The 22262-nt window shown below is 47.1% G+C and overlaps 1 protein-coding gene across 2 annotated transcripts in view; it reads right to left on the bottom strand.

Annotated features, from left to right (window-relative positions):
- Window positions 1–22262, bottom strand: part of LOC125984492 (pre-B-cell leukemia transcription factor 1) — a 41889-nt gene that overhangs the window by 8373 nt on the left and 11254 nt on the right. For both annotated transcript variants that reach the window (XM_049746401.2, XM_049746402.2), the window contains exon 3: window positions 1123–1367. In XM_049746401.2, coding sequence (XP_049602358.1) covers window positions 1123–1367 — 245 coding nt within the window. The remainder of the gene's footprint in view (window positions 1–1122; window positions 1368–22262) is intronic.

The following is a 22262-nucleotide window of genomic DNA, read 5'->3' as shown; positions in this document are numbered from 1 at the left end:
GCGTGGCGGTGCGAGCTAGCGCGGTGACATACACACACACAAAAAGGCGCAGGTGTATATTGACTTTGACAGTCGGCGATGACTCGCCGTCCTCCGGAGAAGATGACAAAGCCGCGACGGCGCTTTGACTTCCCCGAGAGTGACGAGACGTTCAAGTCGTTGGAGAAGAGTGGCGGCGCTGTGACGGACAGAACGGCTGGCCGCCGTCTGAAAAGCGCAGACTGGTTGTCCCGCCTAGCAACGATTGGGCCAAATTAAAATTGTTTTGCTTCCAATCAAAGTCAGAAAAGGCCTGAAATTTCTGAAAGATTATCCTGACCGATTAGCCTGTGGTGTGGGGTGTGCCAAACAATTAATCAGCCGCTTTAAAAAAAAAAAAAAAAAAAATCTGCCCTAATTTTTATTTATTTATTTATACGGCAGGCAAAGAAAGCTGCTCAATTAGACGCCTCCAAGAGAGAGAAAAAAAAAACATTGTCATTAGATGGCGCAGGTGTGCCTAATGTTGTGGAAACTGAGCTCATAGTCACCTCTTGAAAAGGTCAGTTTGCCAGACGAGGTCAGGGCGGGCTGACCTCTGACCTGCGCCTCGACACACATTCACAATCGAGCGTGGCAGCTGGTTTGACCCGTCCGTTGGAAATCAAAGGCACGCTGCACCGCTTTCATCTATCAATCCATCTGTCGAGGCCAGCGATGTATGCAGTATATACGGACGCCATCTCCATACCATTCAAGGATTCATTTTAGTTCAACGTCCAGTCACATCTTTTAAACAAAAAAACATTACCCCATTGAAATCGTGACACAACTAATTAATTGGCATTTCGATTCATCCCAATAAAGAAAATGGATCTTTTATCCAATCCAAGTCGACGTTCCCGCAGCAGAGTCGATTTGATGTGGAAAGTGTCCATCAGCTGTATTTGTTTTGGTTACAAGGAAAAGACTTTCATGTCTGGCCTTTCAGAAGAGTCCAGCTGGAATCCGCCCAAAAGAAATTCAAGCTAATGAAATAATAAAATGATTCAGCTGATGCGATCAGTTTATTTCGCTGCGCTCGTCTCAGGCCGAGCCAACGAAGCGCTCGCTCTAATTTGTCGTCGTTGTCGCCCCTCCTACCTGTTCATACTTCTCCAGCTCCGTGTGGTAAATCTGTCGGATCTGCGTCAGCTTGGCCCGATAGTCGGAGTGTTCCGCCGAGTTGTCGGCGCCGATGCCTCCCGTGGCGGCGGCGGCGGCTGCCGCCGCTGCCGACCCGCCGCCTTTCTCGGGCCCGGCGACGCCCTCGGCCAGCAGCATGTTGTCCAGACGCATCAGCTGAGGGTCGGGAGGTTCTTCCTCCTGGGCGCCGCGAATACTGAGCACTGGGGAGAACACGGCGAGACATGCTCACGTCAAAAACCTGACAAATCGTCACTTGGGCCAAGCAAAAAAGCCACAACGTTTTACGATGACTTGGGGAGCGTCTTAACCGTCTTCCGTGTCTGTCTTGCAAACGATCCTCCTTAAAATATGGCCGTCATTTTAATGGATCAAGTCGGAGCCATAAAACGCCGCCGCCTCAAAAAGGCCGGCAGCGAGCTGAGATCATAAAACGATAATTTCATCGATTCTGACAATCATTTCATGAAAAAAAAAAAATGAACAAAGCCTTGCACCAGAGTTCATCTTTCATGGCGCTCCTTATGCTCAGACTACGTTTGCTCTCTGGCTGACGGTTTTACGGTCTTGTCGGTGAGGGGAGGGGGGGGGGGGGGTATTTAAAAGCCACAACACCAATAAACATATTATATTCATGCAAAGACACGTTGCTCAATTTCAATAAATGTGTATTTAAAGTGGGCTGAGCTCAAGTTTGAAATTGCAGGATCTTGATGCATCATAAAAATAGCAAACAATCAAAATTGATGATCCTAATAAGCGCTTATGGGGTCGGCAAAGACACCTTTGAAAGGCCGCACGCACACAAACACGCACGAACTTCAACGGCGTTGTCAAAAATGGCAGCCCTCCGCCTGACGTCTGCTCACACTCTCGCCGAGGTGAGAGTGCGTTTGAACCTGTCGTCACATGCCCGCGGCCCTCAAATAACACTTGGCCAGCCGGCCAGCGTGACGAGAAGGCCCGGAAGAGGGTGCCGAGACGCAGCGCGTGTCCGGCGATGCGCGTTTTGAAACAGCTCAGAGGATGCCACAATCACAAAAAGAAAGAATCTTTGTAAAGGGACATTGTCCAGGCGTTACGAGGCGTTGATTGTCCTGCCTCTTCCCGCCACCAGAAGGCGAAAGGAGCCGCGCAGGCAGTCTTCCCGCCGAAAAGAGAAAAGGCGAGCGAGCGAGCGACCGGGTGCAGCCCTCCATTGCAAGCGCATCTTCAAGGACAAAGACAGCTCGGCGTCCCGGCGTGCTTTGAGCGGGACGGCGTGATTATGGGCGCTACATCCTGAAGATGACGGCGGGGGTAAATTGTGTCGTTCTCCCGCCGTGGCCGCTCACGGCGGCGGTTCTTTTGTAATGACGATGTAAGCCGGAGTCGCCCCGTGACCTTTGCGGCGAGCGGGGGGTCCAGATGGAGAGCTCGTCTGCCCTCTTTTCTTCTTTCTGCTACCCTTATTCTTTTTTTTTTCTCCCCCTCTGCCTTGCTTTTTCTCCTCAAGCAATATCATCATCCATTCGCATCAGCTCCAACACGTGAGCAAGCTCGACTCGAGAGGCAAATGTCAATGGCCATCAGACGGCTGGAAAAGGTCAGGAGTTCACACGGGGGGAGGCGCACACATGCAACGTGTGTGTGTGCGTGTGCTTGTGTGTGTGTTGGCAGACATTTTTCCATGCGAATCACACCAGCGGCAGGAAACGCTCGCCAATTGGATGCTGACAAAATAGCGGCACATCCCGACCAGAGGGGGGAAATCTAATGAGCCCGAGAGTGATTTATTAATTCCCTGCCTTCCGACTCCCAGAGTGCACGGCTAAAAGCATGAAATGGATTAAATAAATACAATTAATAAGGGGGGAATCAAACAATCGGCCGCGCCGCGTATAATTACCCCGACCGCGGCCGTCAGCTTTATTTATTCCCGTCGGCTAATAGCGAAGGAATCGATAAGGCCTTAATGCCAGTCAGAGTGCGCCTTGTGAACTCTGCGAGCGTACATTAACATAATCACCTGACACGAGCACAAGTGGCCCTATTGCAATACATCACGTGCACGCGCTTGCATAATAGCGCCGAGAGCCTTTTATTGTGCGCCTCCATCCTGCCTTTATTTCACAGGCCCTGGCAGATGAGTATCTATAAAGGGAAGAAGGCCATCATCTCATCTTGATCATTACCGACAGACTTAATTGAACAATGAGAGGACACGTTCCCCTCTTCCTCCCCCCCCCCTTCCTTGTCTCCGCTTTGCTCTTGTATAATCCCCCTCCCTCCTTCCTATGCAATGTGGGGCAGGCACTTCCACCCTCCCAAAAAAGGCACCACATTAAAAATGAATAAGCGTCAAAAACAATCCTCTAGCCGTATGCTGGAATAATGAATGGAATTCTAAGAATAAGCTTTTGTTTTGCTTATTGACAAAACTAATTTCTGCTGCTTTACTCCCTTAAGAGCTGGCAGGCATCCACCGCCGCACTGCCTGCTGTGTGCAGACAACGAGAGCGTAAATAAACAGGCCGATTAAGCCGCCCACACAGGGAAGCAAGCGTCAAGGTACTCGGCGCGCGCACACGCGCGTGCCCGCCCGCACGCACGCACAAAGCGTCCGGCAACCTCTGTGCGGCCGCCTCCACGCGAGCGCCTTTAAATAAAAGCATGTTTCATTAACGATATCGAGGTGCGGTGTCACAATTAGGAAGATGGAAGAGGCAACGGCTGTGATGGAGCCTCCTCGTCGCCGGCTGACGCTGGACCGGATCCATTTCCCATCCGTAGAGTAATGCAATAGACTCGGCAACGATTGGGCCGGCGCGCCTTTTTGCATCCTTCCTCGCCGCGCTCACGTGACCCGGCCGGCGCTGGCTGTGCTTTCTATTGATTGTGTGGGCACACGTCATCTCGGGTTTCAGCAGTTAATAAATCAGGTCTGCTCCTGACACAGCCGCTCTGCAAGTGTGTGTGTGTGTGTGTGTGTATGTGTGTGGGCCTGTCACGGAGCAGTCAGCAGGAGTGAAAGCGACAGCCACATGATAATGTAACATCACCACCATTCATCCCTGCCACGCAGCATTCTGAGACAAAACAACAACCCAGGAACCTGGAGAAGGAAGTGGCGGGGGAGGTGGCGGCGGCTGAGGGCTGTGGGAAGCGGCGGCGGCGGGCGTGTGATTTACAGCAGACATGACAAGTATCACTAATACAAGTCCTCGCCTCGGTGCTCCACCGGGGAGTTCAGCATCCGCTCATCTGCATGTGCTTACAAGCGCGGCGCCGTCCCGCCAAGTGACCCGCGATGGGACCAAACCACACCGCCGATGATCACCGCTTTTTATTGCCCCTTTCGTGTCTTGAAATAAGCAAAATGTTGAGGGAGGGGAAAATTTGCAGAATGACAATTTCACAATCTGCACAATCAATGTCAGGTCAGGCATAACTGAGCATTATTATATTTGGAATGATCAGGATTTTTGTCACAATTTTCAGGCAATGTCAACATGGTCTGTTTGTAACATGAAATTTTGAATATCAAGTCGTCTCAAATTTTCATTTTCTCATAGTCCCAGAAGAACACACACACACACTGACCCATTTAGGCAAAGTACAAACTAACGACAACGAATACGTGCCACATTAGGTCGGTCCGATTTGCTGTTTTTAATCGGCGCGTTAAAAAATAGCCCTGGTAAGAAAAACCCATGGCACCAAAACTCCCGAAAAAGCAACACAGTAGAGGGCGGGATGTAGATTTGTGGTATGTGTCAATGGACTCCTGGGAGTGTCTCGTGGCCCAAAATGTTCCCTCCATCACCAGGTAATGGAAAACTGTACAGGCTCAGTACACAAGGGCACAGTCATAAAGTCGCTCGAAAACAGCTTGCTGTTTTATCAGCCATCTCGAGTATCATGTGCAGAAAGGGAGCGTTGTATCTGACACTTGGCGGGAGGGGAGGTGGGGGGGGGGGGGATACCAAGGACGAGGAAAAACGCCAAAGAAATGCTTTAGGGACAAGGAGAGGTGGGGGAGGGAGGGGGGGGGGTCGAGGGGACGGGGCTGGCGAGGAAGGGGAGAGCGCGACGGAGGGAGAATGAAAGGCGAAAAATAGAAATGGAATAGGAAAGCGAGGTGTCAATTAAAAAAATGAACCCCAGTGCATTTGGGAGGTGACAGCTGGTGGGAGACGAGCTGACAGGCGTCACATTAGGCGGATTTGGTGGCCGCTCCCCTCATCCCCTCCTTTTTTACCCCCCGCCACCCCCCTACTTCCATTCGCCTCCTTCTCCGCCGCCGCCGCCGATGATGGGTACTTTCTCATGCGTCTGCGAGCGAGGCAAGAACTCAGCTTGGTGTTTTTCAGAACAAGCTCCCCCTGCAGCTACTCCTAATAACGGTAATTATCGTCATCATCCCGGGCCTAAGCAGGCCAGTTTGAGGCCCGAGGGGCTGGCCTGATAATGAGGAAGCCAGTGCCAGAGGAGAAGACCATTCAGAACACCGCCTTGCCACCATAGCACTGCGCTCCAATTGGAAAAAAAACTCATCAAAATCATTTATTATTACAGGAGTATGTATGTATATATACTAGCCCCCGGGCTGTCAATCCTTCCCATGGTGTCTTGAAATAAAGATCTCAGCCACTGTGTCGGATGAAATGTTCCAGGCCGCACCGGAAGCCACGGATGAGAAAATCACGAGCTGGCGTAGACAAAGACTTGTCTATGGCAAGCATCTAAGAGCAAAACTCCCTGAAAAGATCTTTGGAAAATGATCATCTCACACCTGCTCACACGTGTTTCCTGTTTGTGGTGGTGTTAGAGCTCATTGCTTGGTTCTTGCTTGCTCTACATCACCCAAAAAAGACTCAAAAACTGGTGATGATCAAACATGTCGTCAGGCCGAGACTGAACTTCTTCTTAAGACGAGAACAAGGGCATCGGGACCAAGTCAAGACCAAGACCAGACCATGACAAGAGCAAGACCAAAAAAAAAAAGAATCAATATGAAAAAAACCTGACAGGGTTGAAGAGGTTAAAGAGCGTTCTAACATTTGTTTGAATCTTCTGGCAGCTCAAAACTGGATCACCAAAACTTCCAAGCTTGAAAGAACCAAGACCCTTTTCAACACTGAGAAGTCCCAAGTGTACGGCTCCACTATTGATTTCAAAAACGATTTGAATATTCGACTTTGCGAATATAGTGGCATCCCTAATATTGTGAACTACAAAGAGAAAGTAATATTTCAAATCACGCACAAACAATTTTGGATCCAATTCAGAAAGCTCAAATCTGGCAACCCAATTGAATATATTGTATATAAATGTTTTTGACTCGAGGTAAGATTAAGAGTACAAAAAAATCCCACTTGCTTCTGATTGGCCGTCTACCAGAAAGAAGCCTGCCAAGGGGAATTGTCTCAATACAGCTCGCTGCTGCGCCAGCAGCCGATGATCACATGTGTGACGGAATGATGTCAGCTTGACGTGGAAAAAGAAGGGGGGGTTGGGGGTGGAACTAAAGCATTTATAGCAATCTGAAGACAAGGCGGAACAAAACTTTTGGAGAAAACTTTGTTTCAAACTTCATTGTAGCACCGACGATGAGTGCAAAGAAAATGAGCGCGCTTCATTTATCGGGGTCTGGCGTTTGCCTATCAATTACGTCTAATCAAATGTCACGCGGCGCACTGATGCTGAAAGCGAGCCTTTATCGACAGATGGCGAGGCGCCACCGGCCGGCGACGGTGGTCCTGCCCTACAAGCGCCGGGACGAGACGCTCGAGCAGCGGCCCGGTAACAGCGGCCGCTTGACGCTTGCACGCCGTGTGTGTTCCTGAGCATGGCACATTTCATAAGGCTTCGCTCTTTGACTGGTGATGAGTTTATGCGAAGGTAATTAACAGTAATTAATCCTTAATTACAGCAATTAGCAGAGTCGCAGTAAATTAAGCCACATCTGGAGGCACGGCACCGAGCAGGGGTGCATGGGAGCCTTTTCTGACAATGGCGGGGGGGGCAATGAAGCTGATGTTCTTGTTCCGCTCTGCCTGGTGGGCCCGGGTCACCACCTGGGTGACTCGCCGGGCCTCCTCAACCGTTGTATGTCGGAGAGCCAGGGGTTCCTTTGTGAACATCTGAGGGAGAAAGGCTCCCTCAAGCTAGCGAGCAAGGACGGCCGCCATATGGCCGCCCCGAGACGACATCGCTGCCGGTTCTGCTCGGATTTGCTCGGCTTCACTCGAAAACATGCAACATGCGTTAGGGAGGGAGGGAGGGGGGTCTTTCCAGCTAGCCTTGTTGTATGCGCACCAAAGTGAAAATCAATCAGGGATTGTTGACACCCTTTTATTCTGCTGTTTAAAAGACAACTTGAGCTAAAACTACTTTAAATTAAAAAAATTAAGGCAACACTATGTTGGCATAACAAAGCAAGCTTAACTTTTAGCAGTATGTTGCCTTGATATTTGTGCATTCACCCAATTTTTTTTTGTTTTATTTTTTTACAGCGAGTACCCGAGAAACACCAACTATCATACCAAAGAATATTTGTTGTAATTGTTTAATTTTGTTGTAGCAGCCGAATAAAACAAACAAAAAAAAGTCATTTTAGTGTGGTTTGAGGTTGGTGGTGACGAGGGTGTCGTCAATAGTTACGGCCCACGCTGCTTATGTTTTTTATTGTGGTGAATGACTCGGGCGGGAAACATGTTATAAAAACTCTCCACGCAACTTGATGCCCCTCAATTGTTGTCTGGCAACAACGCAAGCCTCAGGTCATTTCTTAACTCGTCAGGAGATCCAGGTTATCGTCTTGTGACCGTTTCCAGCGAGTAAAAGCCTCAACACACACCAGACACACTGCATGATTATCACTCATGATAATCTGATATATCCTCAAACCGTTGCAAACGGCCCAGTGTCCCAATACTTTTGTCCATCCAGCATGCCACGGCTCATCCGTCATTCCGCTCCACTATTTCAAACGATTGTGAGTCATTATTTGCATGACCTCGTGATGCATTTCATTTCCACCAGGAGCAATAGATTCCATGATGACAATGCTCCTCTCTATGAGGCACAAGTGCTCACTGAGTGCTTTGAATGGCATGATAATGATGTTAGCCCCATGCCAATTCCTCCTCGGTAAACTGATATGATCCGATTGCCTGCTCTATATATAGACATGTTCCAAATGGAGCTTTTATGTGTGTTATGGCAGTTATTTACAGCGAGCGGCCCACCAGATCGAGCCACATACCATCCATTCTTGTGCTGCCACAAATAAACAAATAAATAAATAAATATGGACGAATGAAATAAATAAATACAAATGAATGAATAAATTAATAAAACTCCGAATCGTTCCACAAGTTGAGATGGCCAAACCTGAGAGCAACAAAGGACACAGTTGTTGTTCCATGACGCGGCACAAAGCAAAGTAGTCTGTCAATGTTTTGTGGCGCCGTATGAAAAGACGCTTTCACTGCTGAATAAGCTTACATGACTTTTAACCCCATTTGAATTTGGGGCAGTTTTTTGGAAAAAATGTCCCTTCCTAAAACCCTGGGGAAAAACCTGTCATGGTCATGACAATTTATTATTTTTTTTATGAAAAATTATTTAGTTAAGAATCAGTTCCGTGAATAACTGAATCGAGTTGTGCATGCTTGATTAAAAGAAATACAAATTAAAAAAAAGACATGACATTAGAGCTCTCACTATTAGATATTTTTAAAATTAGTTATTCTATTGATTATTCCCATCAATTAATTGTTCAATCAGATGCAATTTTATTTGCATCAAAGTGTTTCCAAAATATTTTTTCCACATTTATTAACCAACTATTTTTGTTTGTTTGGTATTATTTAGTGATTTAAAAAGCTAAGCAATATAAGAAGATTGGGACAGTCTAATTTAGACCCCCCAAAAAGTATTACTCGATTATTAAAATACAAGTCGACTAATGTGATGATGGATTTGTTGTCGATTAACCGATCAACTTTGACAACTCTACGTGAAATTGAATTAACCGAATTAATCATTCAATAAATATAGAGCAGAAAACCCTTAGAAACCGGAAGAAGAGGTCATCTCAGTTAATCACACAGAATTCAACGTGGAATGGTGCCATCTAAAAGTTTGCGCTGGCATAACTATTTCAACATGTGAAAGAGTCTCCCCTGCAGCACATTCTGTGCCCCCCCACATAACACACACACACACACAGACTGAGTGCCGATGGTTCCATTTGTCATGGAGCCTCCCCGTCAAGGCGGAAGGGGTCCGAGCAGCTTTGCTCTGCTGCGTGTGCACTTTGTTTGGACGCTGTCACAACTGCACAAATCCCAGCGAGGTCCGCAGCCTTGCCAGGCCGGGCCGGGCGCTCGCCGGCGGCCGGGAGTGACGCAGAGTGTGCCCCTCGCTGTCAGCGCAGGCAAACAATATGAGGGATCACACTCCATTTGTGAGAGCGCGCTCGGCTCTGTTGGCTTTGAGACATGGCTTCCTTCTGGGATTTGGATTGGGATTAAAAGGAAAGTAGACATGGTGCAACTTTGAATACGTGGAATAGAACAGCACTGGGCCAATGCAAGAGGGAAATATCTCCTTTTAAAAAAATAGTCCAAATGTAAACCTGGACAGCAACAGAACAGGAGAGCCCCGAGTGTGTTTACATCACAAGTAGCGGTCCCAGCAGTCTAAGTGAGCACTCCACCCGCGGATAAAGCTTAGTCATTAATCACGGGCCTGTGCCATGGTCCCACCGTGGCAGAAGACTGGGTCACGGGGCGCTCCTCCTGTCACTTAGCAGTCAAATGTGTGTGTGACACACAGAGAGCGAGAGAAAATCGGAGTTGAAGTGGCACTACAGCGGGGGAGTGCTTTTTTTTTGGGGGGGGGCTGGGAATGTGTCATTTAGCCCGCAGCTAGCAAGAGCACATAGCACAGAGGAATTAATGCCTTAATGCAAACACCAGCGTGCAAGCGCTAAACGACATCTCGACGAAAAGCATATCGGCTCAAGCGCTGCAGATGAAAGCGGCATTTTTTTTTCCCCCCCTGCCCTAAAAGCGCATGCTCGATTTGGGGGAAGAAAAAATATCAAGACAACGAGCCTTTATGGGAAGGCTGCAAAGCGCTTGACTAATCAGACAGCCCCGTGGCATCCGTCGCACATGACAGAATATCCCTTTCAAATAAGACAAATGTGCGTCTGCTCAATGCGCATTCCAGCCACGTTTGACCCATTTTCCAGACAGAAAGCAACCGCAGGTTAATGTGTGCTCAATCTGCATGTGTCTGCCAATCAGCACACCGCCTATTGATTTCTCAGCGTTGAGGAAAAACAAGATGGCCAGCTCCAAACAGAGAACAAAGAATATTACACAGCTCTCAGCGTGATGCAGTCTTTGGCATATTCTGCATATTCAACAGTATAAACACTGTCTTCAATCAAATAAACAGAGCATCAAGAATTACAGCACACTTTACACACCCTATTCATTTGCTTGCTGAAATTATTTTTAGAAGGCCGGACTATGTCTCATCCAAGTAAGAGTTGGGTTGAGTAGTTCATCAAAATCAAACAGCACTGTTATTTTCCTGGCTCACTGAATGTACTAAAAAAACACAGACATTCCACGGTGCAGGAAATTGCTGACAAATCGTTCATATTTGATATTCAAGATGGAGGAACTGCGCCGAAATACGACAGTGACCGTTGCCTGCCTTCAGGTGGGACGGCAAAAAACGAGGAAGGTCGTTGCGGTGGGCAAACTCAAGTCTGCAGGAGATCTGGCTCACTCTGTGGGCCGTAACCATGGAAACAGCATGAAACGTGACATCACGTTTCCCACCAGTTCATCCCGACCAGTTCAAAGGAGTGGCAAAACAAAACCAACGAGTCACATGACAGATTTTTTTTGGGGGGGACAGATCTTTTTTTTTTTTTTTAATATTCACGCAGAGAACTTGTCTGGTAACTTATGATGAATAATTAAATAATCGGTTGTAGAGCGCAATCTGTAGCCATAACGGCAACACACAGAGATCAGCTGCTGAACTAGAATAAGAAGGCGCTTTGCAGTCTCCTTCAAGGCCCTTGGGTGAGGAGGAGGCAGGTCAGCTTCTTCCACACCTGCACCCCCAGCTGGATCAACCCCCCCGCCCTCTCGGCCACCTCCATCTCTCCGCCTCATCCTCCTTCCTCCCCGCTGCTGCCCCTCCTGCTCTGGGCTGCACGATGCTATTTATAGGCCTCGGCGTTTCATTTCCACACCTGCAGGGAGGCACACTTGTCACAGTTGGGCCCACGGAGCCTCTGTGGAATTACTGCATGGGAAATGAAAATACACCTTGCTGATGCAGGGACTTGTCACTCTCTCCCCGCGGATGCCTGTGATACCACCTTGTTGTGGATTTGCAATGCGGTGTGCGGCGGAAAGATAACGTGCACCCAAAAAAAAAAAAAAAAAAAAAAGAGACAAAAATAAACAGGAATCTGGGCGAAGAAAATTCCTCCACGAGGAGTGCATGCTTTTTTCCGCATACAATGGACATTGTCCCTGGATGTGATTGGGATGAGCCAGCGGGCTAATGCTAAGCAAGCAGCAAAAAGTTGTTGTGTCCCCAATCCCCCGCCCCCCCGCCCCATATTCCTCTTGTTTTTTCCTTCAACTCTGGCAGTTGTGTTTTTTCCTGTCATGCTTTTCTCTCAGGATGTAGTGGGCTGAGGATCCAGTCAGCGGATTACATTATCAGTCTGACCTAGTTGCCAGCTATCTCCTGAGACCTGAGAAGCCGGGCTTTTTCTGCACAGCCTTCCGCTGCTACAACACGCACACTGTGTAACTTTAATTTATCAGGGGGAAGAGGAGGGAGAAATGTGACAGGTTGACAGTTCTCTTTGCCTGCCACTCGTAGCACCGCCTGCCTGCCTGCCTCTGCAGCGTGCCAGTTAAGGGTCCTCCATGGAGAGAACAGTGCGTTACCGCCGGTGACTTTTTACTCGGCGCTCTGCAAACTCAACGGCAAAAAAGGTCGGAGGCCTCTTATTAGTGTTCCGGCTTTTGGGGAAAGCGCCTGGAGTCTCTGAAGGTGGGAGAGAAAGCCTTTTTTTGCAAATACCTAAAAAGCTAAAAGCTATTCAGTACGTGGTTGCGATTTTTAAAATAATGTTAAGCTTGAGTTCTAGTTTTGAAAAGAAAAAAAAACTTTAATTGTTAAGAAAGAATGGTTGACTTGAGTGCCCAGTATAATTCATTCCGTGCAACCGCACATGCAATAAAAGCTTGCTCGGAAGAAGTCAGAGGAAAAACATCGACACTCGCATGTGAAAGTAAACGTAGCCCAAAACAGCCAAACCAAACTTCTAATTTTACACCCCACATCCATGTCAACAGCACTCAACACTTGAGGCTTTTTTTTTTTTCTCCCTTCCTTTTTTTTTTTTACGACTTTTCTTCCCAGCTGAAGTGAAAATAGCCAATCTGGTCTTGTGTGAACATTTTAGGGGGCGGAGTTGAGCGGAGATGTGCTGCTGCTGTTGCCAGATTAGACTCCCACCCGTGCCAAGGTTATAAACAGGCTGTTATCAGGCTTCCAAACAGAATAATCCTCGCTGTATCAGCGCCCAAACATATGGGGCCGCACAAAGCACCAGCAGCCCCTGACAGAAAGCCCCTTTTAATTACAGGGGAGGGGAAGGGAGGGGTGGGGGCAGGACCTCGCTCCCGTCCCTCTTTTGGAGCAGAGCTTCCTCGTTCGTGTCTGGGCCGGCTGACAAATAGTGTATTTTAGCTCATGTGCCACCTTTCAAAAAAAAAAAAAAAAACGCCAAATCTTAACGATCACATATCCTCCTTCGACGTCAGCTAAAATAATCAATCCATTTGGGGATCAACAGAATGAAATGATGCTAAATTCCGAATTTAATCCTCCCTCTAAATATTAAGGATTTGTCAAAATATTTGAACAAATATTCTAGATGAAATACATTTTAAAAGTACATGACCCACATTCCAAGAGGTGTCTGTCAATTGAAATGGCTCACCCCCTACCTGGATCCATCCATCCATATTTTACACACTCCCTACAGATTTTAAAGTCCCATTCAATAAAGTTTAAATGTCACCCAGGCATAATAATCGACGACCATATAAATGCTGGCTTGGAAAGGCTATGCAAAAATGACAACATCCCCTTTCCACCCGTGCAATAAACTTTTATTTGGCTGAATCGGCCAATAAAAGCTCGCTTTGAGCCTTGTCAATGGGGAGTAATTGGTTCATTTTACAGGAGTGATCGTATATCTCCAACTGTTCCCCCCCATCGGTGTTGACAAGAGGGAGGATGGTCTCATGGGCTCACAAAATAAAACATCTGGAGAGCAAACACACGTTCAGGTGAATGAACCAGAAAGAACCTTCATTCGACTTGGGTGCTTTCTTCAGGCTGGATTCGCAATATCTACAAATATGAGCACAGCGTAAAGGTATAGATATTTTCATGAGCTTGGTGTATGTAAAGAAAACATCTGCCCAAAAAAAGAAAAAAAAAATCAATCCAATACGGCCATTAAATTGGAATTTCAGAAGGAATTTCAGGAGAGATTTCAACAGGGAGACAGAGAATCGTCTCTGTCACGCCGCGATTGAGCTTTGGTGTGAGGGAAAAAAAATCGACCGACAGCTCAAAGTGCTGTTAACACATTTTGCTTTTCGACACCAAAAAAGCCATTGCGGCACTTCTTCCATTTAAATTCACACAAATCTAAATTCATAGGGCATCCAGAGTGACGGAAAATACAAAGAAGAAAGGCTGGTAGAAGAAGAAAGCTTGACTATATAAACTACTGTCCTTGTCATTTTTTGGGGGGCAAATCACTTGTGAGACAAAATTATAAGCTTCACTTCTGTTTCACAACCAAAAACTGAGTGAATTTGCAATCACAAATATTGACCACAAAACAAAAGCAATTGCACAATTACATAATGTATCTATAAATGTAAGGCAAACTTTGTTTTCATCAGCATCATGCTAGCAGTTTGGATGATGGATGCATGGATGGATATTTTCTGGTGTTGTTTGAAGTTACATTTAAAAAGTGAGTTCTGCAAACTTTTGATGTTCAATAAATGATTATTTCCCATAATCACCCAGCCCTTTTTGTGTACCCCGCTTAAGAAGTGTCTTATTTTGCCACAGACATTTCCAAAGGCTTTTTTTCCCCCTGCATACTTTTTAAGTCAATTTGTCTTTTGATGAATTTTCAAGAAGAAAGGCAATGAGAGTTGCGGTGCGGCTTGTAACACGCAGTGTCATAAAATGTATGACTGTGATCTTTGTAATTAACTCCAGTCAAACGTAACATTGATCAACGGAGGCGTCGACGCTTTTTTTTCTAAAGGGGAATAAGTGAACGAGTGAAGGGTGAACGAGTTTTGCTGGCGCGACATCATCGCGTCGGCGTGCCGTTTGATTGGCTCCCACAGCTGCTCCGAGAAGCATTTGGCTAGGCCGTATTTGAGCGCGGCCGGCGGTGAGCCGGCGTGTCAGCGGCGGACCATCCATTGTGGAGAGAAAGTCCCCCAAAATAATAATCAAACCCTCCGAGGAGCAAAGCTGCCAGCGCCGCGAAAAACCGACAGACACGTTAACGCTCTGACAGCCGACGCTGGCACGGTGGAGGTAAACGGACGACGGCGCTCGGCGGCCCCTAACGACTCTGCCCCCCCCCCCCCTCTCTGTTTCAACGGACTGAGAAAAGCCATTAGCCGCCGCCACCACATTACCCCACCATCCCTCACATGGTGGATGGCTCCTCTCTCCCATGAGCACCTTGCTCCAGTCATGCCTGCCGCTCCTCGCCTCTTTACCGACCGCCTCCTCCTCACCCCCCTCCCTAGGAAATCCCCAGCTCCATACATCACATTTAACACTTTGACACTAACAGTCTATAATGTTTCTATTCTACAAAATCACTCTGCCAACTCTGGGATAGCAGAGCAGAGAGTGAGGGAAATAAATACCACTCACGGCCGCTGGCAGTAAATTCTAAAAGAAAGGAGGAAGTGACACACCAAAAAACGAGAGCTTCTTCTACGCTCTTATGCACGCCTGCCTGCTGGGTGGGGCTTCAAGGGCCTCATCCAAAGCCAGCGCTGCTCCCTCTGGCTTCACTCCTACTGACAGCAACCGCTCCGCCTGTTGACGCCTCATAACCAAGCCATTAAAGCACATATTCGGGGACTTGGACGCTTCTCGCCGAGCACTTTACGGCCGTATAAAAGAAACATTTCACCACCTTAAATTATTAAAATCAAAAAGTGGCATGAATAAATAAAAGAGAACTGAATAAGTGATGTGACAAGACAGATTTGAGGCGTGACCTTTGAGAGTGCCTTCGTAGACAAAAAGAGGGGCACAGTTTCAAAACCAAGGCTGTCAATTGGGCCGTATTGAGTAATGTGTTTTGACCTCCAAATTGAATCATTTCATTTAGTTACTAAACATTTGCTGAGCGATCCATCCATCATTCATCACTTTGATGGGAGGCAGGGTCCAACCTGGACTGGTTGCGGGACATAGGTCTGACTGTCAACAGTGAAAGGAAACACCATAAGGGTAGCAAAAAAACAGGGGCCCCAAAGTTGAACCCTGTGGAACACCATACCACAGAGAGTAGGGCAGAGACACCTATGGGCCATTTATCATCCTCTTCAATGAACCCAAAATGTATGTTTTTTTGGAATGTGGGAGAAAACCAAAGTACCTGGAGAAATATTTGCTGGACACATATCTAGTAAATATGCTCATGTTTGTTATTTGTCACTTACACACTGCAACAGACAAAAATGTTGCCATTCAATGGGAATCGAGCACTTGGACCTGCCGAGTCAATCCAGCGGCGGTGTTTGCATATCGTCAGCGGGTTGTTCTCGGAGAGGACATTCATTTCAATTTTGCCATTTAAATCCTCCACTTTGTTGTAATCCTTCATCGCGCCGCATCAACGCTCAAAATGGCCTTATTTTTCAGTCTAATGGCCGAGCTGGCTCGCCCATTAGTCGAGAAAAAGAAAAATAACACGCTGCTCCAGCCTCGGTGTGTGCACCACTCAAAATGTAACGCACATTTCAAAACCAAGTTGAATAATTAATTGCAAGTTAGCTATCCGGCGTACAGCTGGGCCCAGCAGCCCTTTTTTTTTTTTTTTTGCCCCCAGGCCTAAAGATCTCTCCAACTTTGAGGACAGAGTATGTAATCTCCAACCAATCTAAAGAAAGCAAGTGAACGATAACGCCACATTTCATCACATCGCAGACGCAGAGTGACTCCTCCTGCTTTGCCCTTGAGGTGCTGGCAATCCATAACGACAAGAGATGATTCTCTTCATTTCGCCCGGCTATCACCAGAGTTTGACCTGACTCTCGATGCCGTTGATTTATGAGCCCAATGCAGACATATTAACACGCTGACTATTGTGATTAAATGGGAAATGTCTTCCTTTTAGCGGTAATTGACCCCCTCCATTGACAGACATTATTCTTGATGTAGATGAAACCAAAAATGGAGCGAGGTGTATTTGCGCTGGAAAATAGATGGATGCACGCCAATTGTTTTAATCAAATTCTTTGGTGGACCCATGAAAAGCATTTAGCGTCTAGTGCAACGACACAATTATACTGCATTTCAAATCGAGTTTAAAACTACGTTGGAATGAATTCCCTTGAAATCGGCATTCCTATGGAAAAACACCGACAACACTAAACATACCGATGTCAATCAAACATGCGCTTTATGATCTTTATAAAAGTAGGAGCGTTGCGCTCAGATCTCATTAGATGGTACAGCCAACCTCGGAGAATATTTAGCCACACAAATGTTATTACAACAGCGCATATTTACAACCCTGCATTTTAATACCTGTCAAAATGAGATTTTTTTTTTTTTTTTAAAGGCCACCTTCCCTTCTCGCTTGTCCTTGGCCCATTCCTTTGCAGTGAGCTTGTCTTTATTATTTAATTAAGCCACTACAGCCGCACATTAATAATTGAGTGTGAGTGGAGACCCCGGGCAGCCGCAGGCTCTGGCGCATTGGGCTTCCTGGTGAGGAGTGTATTAAAAATGTGTGTGTTTATGTCCCCGGGGCGTCTGTCCTGGCTGCATAAAATTGAATTGGTTATATCTAATATATCATCCCCTAAGGGTGGGTGGGTGTGTGGCAGGGGGGGCATAGATGGTCCCATCCCGCCAGCAGGGAATGAGCGCAGTCTTAAGAGATTCGGGGGGGGCGGGGGGGCATGAGGCCGTGACGTTAATGTCTCTCAGAATCAAATCGATGGCTGTCCGAATTCTCGACGCGCATGGCCTTAAGCTAGGAGGGCGAGACGAGCCAACCCGGGACCGGATTAAGCCCACTCGTTACCGCTGTCTTTGTTCACTCGGAGTGGCTGCTGATGCGTGCATGGGTGAGGAAGGGTGCGCGGATTACAACCCCCACCCTAAAAAAAAAAAAAAAAAAGCAGTCTCAGATAGCGGATGGATGAATGCTGGTGACTGCAAATACACTCTCTGAGTGTCTTATCTTCTCGTGCCACCATCCCCCCACTCCTCACCTCCACGCGCAGGCAAGCCTTTATCCCTTTCGCCTGCTGCACCTTTAAGGTCTGCAGACTCCACAGGAACGAGCGAGCGTTTTAACACCACCGCCACCATCCTCCATTAAGGTCAGGGCCTAAATTATTGATCGGCCACCTCTATCAGCATAACGGTCACGTAGCCACTATCACAATCTAACCCCGCTGCCCTCGGCCAGCTCTCTGCAGCTCCCTCAATTAGAGCCAGATTCTCATTACAAAGAGAGACAGCCAGCGAGGAGGGGGGGGGAGCAAGGTGGAAGAGAAAAAGAGAACGAGAAAGAGAGTGGTCCATTTCAGACGGGGGGGGGGGAAGAAACGGCGAGGGGGGTGCAGAGGCAATCTCTACAACCACCCGCTCCCCCCTTCGCCTCTTCCTCCTCCTCCTCCTCCTCCCCTTGAAGTCTCCCATCATCCCCAGCAGACAAGACCCAAAGATGACAGGTCTTATCCTCGCCAAAATGCAGCCGATAAGGCTGCTGTAAAAGAATAATAAAAGAATAATGCATGGAGGGTGGAAAAAGGAAGGCAGAGCACCCGAGTTGCAAGCGAGGCAAAGAAAAAAGAAGAAGAGAGGCAGGCCGGCACCATAAATAAAGATGCCGCACACTCGGGGCTGGATCTCCTAATGAATTCGGAAGGTCCCGGATCAATAACATCAGCGCGCTGACGACACTTGGCAAATGCCAACGCAGCTCTCGGCCTTAAGCGCAGCTCAAGGGGGGAAAAAAAGCATTTATCACATGCTGCTACTCTGAAATATGAATAGCAACGTTGCGACTGCAAGGGATGGCCGTGATAGTCCGTCAGTGTCATCATTGATTGTTGATCAGCACGCCCTGCAGACTCTGTGTCGGCTGCTTCGACGACAGCTACGGGAATCCAATGCTTGACAAAAATAATCCGCCTCGTAATGTCTGAAAATGTATGAAGATAGACCCGATACTGCGCTTTCTAGTCTGAAAAGTACGCATGTGTAACATTCTATTCAAAACATAATGATAGCTGATGAAAGCGAGTTAAATTCTTGCTTTGCGAGCACACGCGTGTGTGATTGTGCAGCAAAGAGCATCAGGAAGCAGGAAGCAGCCTTGACGTCTGCTAATGGGGATGATTTCCACCTAGAAGATTCTGCGATAGAGCCCCGCGCTCGCTCGCTCGCGCTATCTGTTATTAGCAGTGCTGATGACAAATGGTTTCTTTGTCGCCATTCAGATTTATTTTATTTTCACGCCTGTCACAGAGAGGAAAAACACAGACGGGGCGAGAGACGGCACAGAGAGAACACGGAACTGAATAAAACTCGACGTGAGGGTCAGACTGTCTATGAAAATAATGATCTAAAGCTGAATAATTGAATTGCGGCCTCACTCGCTGCATGAATTTGATTTAAAAAACAAAACAAAAAAACAAGCGAGTCCATGCCCATAACAAAAACGATATTGTGCGTGTGCAAGCAGCTGGACTACCCATACACACACACACACACACACCCCCACCGCCCTCGCCTCCTTTGCAAAACCACGGCGCCTTGCGAAGACCCCCTGGGAAGGCTCTGGCATCTCAAGGAATGTGACACCGGCATGTGCATGCGTATGACGTGTTTGTATGCAGCGCAGACATGGAGCGAGCGGCGCAAGAGCTTCCTCGGGAGTGCAAAGCGCTTTGCAGCCTCAGCGTTCAAAGGCTGGCTGCCGCCTCCACACCAAAACGCAACCTGCCAGGCCAAATGAAATTGCCATTATTTCTAATTAATCCCTAATTAAAATATATTACTCCACAGATTCCGCAAATCTCTCTTAGTATGCTAATGTGGCCGATTGGAGGATATTTACATATCATTAATTAAGGCGGGCGCATTCTCTTAGCCTAATGAGCTGTGGCCTGGGTCTGCCAAGGAAAACTAAATGGGAGTGAGTAAGCACAGCCACGGGGGGGATGGGGGGGGGGGGGATGGTAGTGGGGCAACTGTGTGTTGAGTCAGGACTATCAAAAGCAGGGGGAAGAAAAAAAAATCCACCCTGAAACACTCTAACGTGATTAAAGGGCGCCGCCGGTGCTCATTTAGGCGGGCGGCGGCGCTCCGGTTGCGGAAAGATGCGCGGCCACGAGGACAGGAAGTGACAGCCGGGCGAGGGAGGATATGTTATCACTGTCACCGTCGCTATTAATATGGCCGACGACACCCACCGCGGCGAGACCGTCCACCGTGGCGGCGGCTCATGAGAGGAAAAGGCGGCAAGCTGCTGCTCGCCCTGGAAAAACCCACCCAAGATATTGTTTTGATTTGAGCAAACAAGGCTCATGAAGCCATTGGACAAGGTCACATTGGAGCACTCTTCAACATCCATCTCCTTCATCACTTATCCTCCGCCGGGTCAACGGGAGGCTGTCGACTAATGAATATGTTCAAGCTTGCTTGCTACTCAATGAAAAGTATGGTTGCGGCTATTACCATCTTTGAGAGCTCTTTGAGAAATCACAACGAGCATTCAAATTTCCAACATATTGCCAAAACGCTACCAGATCCCAAAAGATGGCGCCCAAGTCAAAATATTACAAGTTCACTACACTTTAAGAAAAGTTTTACCCCCCCTCAAACAAAACGTTCCACTGCCAAAACAAATTAATTTAATTTCCAGTGGGGAAAATGAATTCATTATAGACAAAGAGCTTTGAGTAGTTTGTCATTGTCATGCACTAAATCCCATCTTGTCAGTAAAAAACAAAAAGTTGCAAAAGAAAAGGATTGAAAATGGCACATTGCATCTAAAGTGTGTTGACAAGTAATTATTGCATTAAAAAGCAATTAGTGAGTGAATTGTTCCCATTGGCTAGAGCTGAAATGACTCAGAGCATGTGATTGGATGCCTTTCGATCGGTGTCTTTTGTTGTTTTTGTAACTTCGGTAAACGTGATCGTCGCCGTACGGCCAGACCGTGCAAATTTGCAATCACGCTGAACATGATCTCAGACACCTCACCGGGCACACACTTGTGCAATTAAATTCAATAATTCAGGTTAAGAGGCAATTCAAGCACCGTAGCAACAAAAAAAAAAAAAAATCTGCCTATGCAAATTTAATATGCTCAGGCTGATTGAAATGAAAGCTCATTACTTTGCTGTAGCGTAGAAGCGCTCGCACTGCCTCATATTGAGAGCTGTATTTACTTACTTGACGACATGAGGGCAGAGAATATTAAAAAAAGGCCGCTCGGTATGATGCACGGCTACAATCATGAAAACAACAAAAATGCTTGTGAAGGCACGAGCGACAGAGATTGGACAGGAGTACCTAATCAGGTGGCCACCGGGAGATGATACCACTCTACGCTTTTGGGCTTATCTGATCTGTAGCGCTCCAAAGAAACACATTCCACATTGATGAAAAGACTCTGTGAGAGGTACTGTACAGCCTGACCTTATTTGGGGACGCAGCGACAGTATATACAAGCTACTTAATGAATCATAATCCAATAATATTACAATAGGACACTAACAACACACTGAAATGGCTGCACTAGAGCGTGTCCACTTTTTATTCATTTGGGTGCAATTAGGCTCCTTTTTTTTTTAGTTGCATTATTACACTCCAGTAAGTCAGCCGCTGCAAGGATTTCTCTACTATGTGTGTTTTTAGTGCATATTGCGCAATTAACTGTAATATCAGTGAACACCACCAGCCAGTCACTAATGTGAATATAAAGCGCATCCAGATTTTTTTTTTTTTTTGCATAAGGGCTAACATGGATAGTGTTCGTGAATATCATGTCACGCGAGGAAGACGTGAAGGAGGAGCAGAGTCGCTCGCACCTTTCCCGTCTTCTTGTTCTGCCCGTTTCCAGCTGCTTTAATTTGACACCTTGAGCATTGGAGGGGGGTGAGGTTAACTAGGTGGGGGAGTGCGGAGACACAGCGGAATTCATTAAGGAGAGCGAGCCTCCTCTCCCCTCACCGCTAATGACATCAGAGGTTAGCGGGGAGCAGGCGAGAGGCGAGAGATTGGGGAGCAAGAGCAGCGGATGCACGGAATGATAATCATGAAGTGTATTTTCAACGGCAATTAAAAGGATTGCGGCTCGCCCGCGAGCTGCTTGAAGCCGCTTCCGTTTGCCGAGTGCATTTACGAGCAGCCTTTTAACACAATAGTGCTAATTAGTCAATATTTGTATGGAGAAAAATTCCAGCCATAAAGATATTGCATAACAAATTGAAAACATTTAGTACGGTTGGTAAGTAGGCCGCAAATCGGAGGAAAGCGTTCATTGAATCACAATTTTTTTAGTCGAATCTTATAATATTTTTGTGCAGGCAGGTAGCTTGCATGCACGTGCAGGGGATAGTTAGCTGGCTATTTAGCATAAAATAAAATGCTTTCTGCAGTGGATGAATACCTCTGTCTAACTAGCTTAGCTATGGGATACAGCAGGTCCGCGAAGATACATTATATACTATTCATAAAACCTG

This window comes from Syngnathus scovelli, chromosome 17 (assembly GCF_024217435.2).
Source record: "Syngnathus scovelli strain Florida chromosome 17, RoL_Ssco_1.2, whole genome shotgun sequence".
In the NCBI taxonomy this organism is placed as follows: Eukaryota; Metazoa; Chordata; class Actinopteri; order Syngnathiformes; family Syngnathidae; genus Syngnathus; species Syngnathus scovelli.
Note: the sequence above shows the minus strand (reverse complement) of the source record. Positions and strands in the feature narration are given on the sequence as shown.